Consider the following 1,960-nt stretch of genomic DNA (forward strand, 5'->3'; position numbering starts at 1 on the left):
CCAGAACATGGTATTCTCCATCTCATATCTTAGTGATCTGTATATTGCTTTTGTTTTGTCCACTGCTCTGAATCAGCAGGTGTTTCTCTTGAGCTGCTGTCAATGGCGCCCAGGTTTTTCCCTGAGGTATGTTCTAATTGGGATGTTTCTCCTGGCATATGTCTTACAAAAGTTTGGTTTTTTACACTCTCACATATCAAGCAACTTGATGAATGGGGAACTCCTACAGCATGGAGTCCCTATGCTAGCTCTCATTGCATTAAGGAATAATGATGAATAACCACACTTGTGTTTCCTGCTGGTGCCTCTTAAGGTTCCCCCATCTCTAAGTGTAGGAATTATTAACACAGGGAGCCCCATAAAATGTGGAATTGGCTTTAATATGGTCATTGTTCATAGTTGTTTTCTCTGAACAATTCAAATGTCATTTTTCAGTGAGTGAAGAGCGAACAATCTGCTTCACCCATGAGAACTGCCTCCAGTAATGCATGTAATATCTCAGATTAACGTTCTCTCTCCATCCAGGCATCCTGGGCACACACAGGAAGTCAGGGGAACGTACGGTACATGCAGGAAACAGTGTTCCGCCTCAGAGTTGGATGCCTTCTCCCCTATTCCATGTCAGATTCCAACACAACCCACTTCAACAACCCCTCCACCTTCATCCTGCTGGGCATTCCTGGCTTGGAGGGAGCCCACATCTGGATCTCCATCCCCTTCTGCACCGTGTACATCATAGCTGTCTTGGGGAGCATCACCATCCTATTCATTGTAAAGATGGAGCAAAGCCTCCATGGGCCCATGTATTATTTCCTCTGCATGCTGGCCATCAGCGACCTGGTCATGTCCACATCCACCCTGCCCAAAATGCTGAATATCTTCTGGTTCAATACCAGGGAGATCAGTTTCAGTGCTTGCCTCACCCAGATGTACGTCGTGCTCTGCTTCTCAGCCATGGAGTCCGGAATCCTCGTGGCCATGGCTTTGGATCGCTACGTGGCCATCTGCCATCCCCTGAGACATTCGAGCATCCTGACAAACTCTGTTGTGGCCAAGATCGGCCTGGCCGTGCTGCTGCGCAGTGGAATATTCGCATTACCCTACCCCTTCCTGGCAAGGCGGTGGCCATATTGCAGAACCAACATCATCCCTCACACCTATTGTGGGCACATAGCTGTGGTGAAGCTGGCCTGCGCTGACATCAGCATCAGTAGTTACTATGGGCTGTTCGATCTTTTCTCTGAGATCGGAATGGATGTGTTTTTTATCACTGTGTCCTATACTCTGGTCCTCCGGGCCATCTTCCGCCTCCCCACAAAGGATGCCAGGCTCAAAACTTTTGGGACCTGCATCTCTCACCTTTGTGCCATCTTAGCTTTCTACATGCCAGGTTTCTTCTCCTCTCTCACGCACCGGTTTGGCTATAATGTGCCACTGCACTTTCTTGTTCTCATTGCCAATGTGGAACTCCTGGTGCCCCCCTTGCTCCACCCCATCATCTACGGGGTGAGGACCAAACAAATCCGGGGCAGGCTGCTCCGGCTCTTTACTCCTAAAGGGACCTAAATGTTTTCTCAGACTGAGGTCCGTGCAGAGCTGGCTGGTGCATAGTGCTGGGCCCTCTTCCCTGAATCATTTATTGAATGCATCCGATGAAGTGAGCTGTAGCTCACGAATGCTTATGCTCAAATAAATTTGTTAGTCTCTAAGGTGCCACAAGTCCTCCTTTTCTTTTTGCGGATAAAGACTAACATCGCTGCTACTCTGGACAGTCAAGAGACATTAAACCCTTTCCTGTCCTTACTGTGCTGTGTCAGCATCATAAACTGGGGAATACGTCTATGTGCAATTCAGTGGGTTGCCACCTTTCCAAATTGCTGGTAGTTGGACTCCTGAAACGACAATCTTGCCCATCTGTTCTGTCAAGGCTCCACCCCTGCAGTGTGTCTTCTCCCCAATG

The 1,960-nt window shown here is 48.5% G+C and overlaps 1 protein-coding gene across 1 annotated transcript; it reads left to right on the forward strand.

The window, feature by feature from the left end:
• Positions 1–567: 567 nt before the first annotated feature.
• Positions 568–1,566, forward strand: LOC144277865 (olfactory receptor 52E4-like). The gene has a single exon (XM_077838901.1). The coding sequence runs from the start codon at positions 568–570 to the stop codon at positions 1,564–1,566; it is 999 nt and encodes a 332-aa protein (XP_077695027.1).
• Positions 1,567–1,960: the final 394 nt, after the last annotated feature.

The sequence above is a fragment of the Eretmochelys imbricata genome, chromosome 1 (genome assembly GCF_965152235.1).
Source record: "Eretmochelys imbricata isolate rEreImb1 chromosome 1, rEreImb1.hap1, whole genome shotgun sequence".
NCBI classification, from domain to species: Eukaryota; Metazoa; Chordata; order Testudines; family Cheloniidae; genus Eretmochelys; species Eretmochelys imbricata.

Excerpts from the sequence above, each read along its gene's own strand:
- LOC144277865 (XM_077838901.1), top strand. The coding sequence starts at position 568 with ATGCAGGAAACAGTGTTCCGCCTCAGAGTTGGATGCCTTCTCCCCTAT.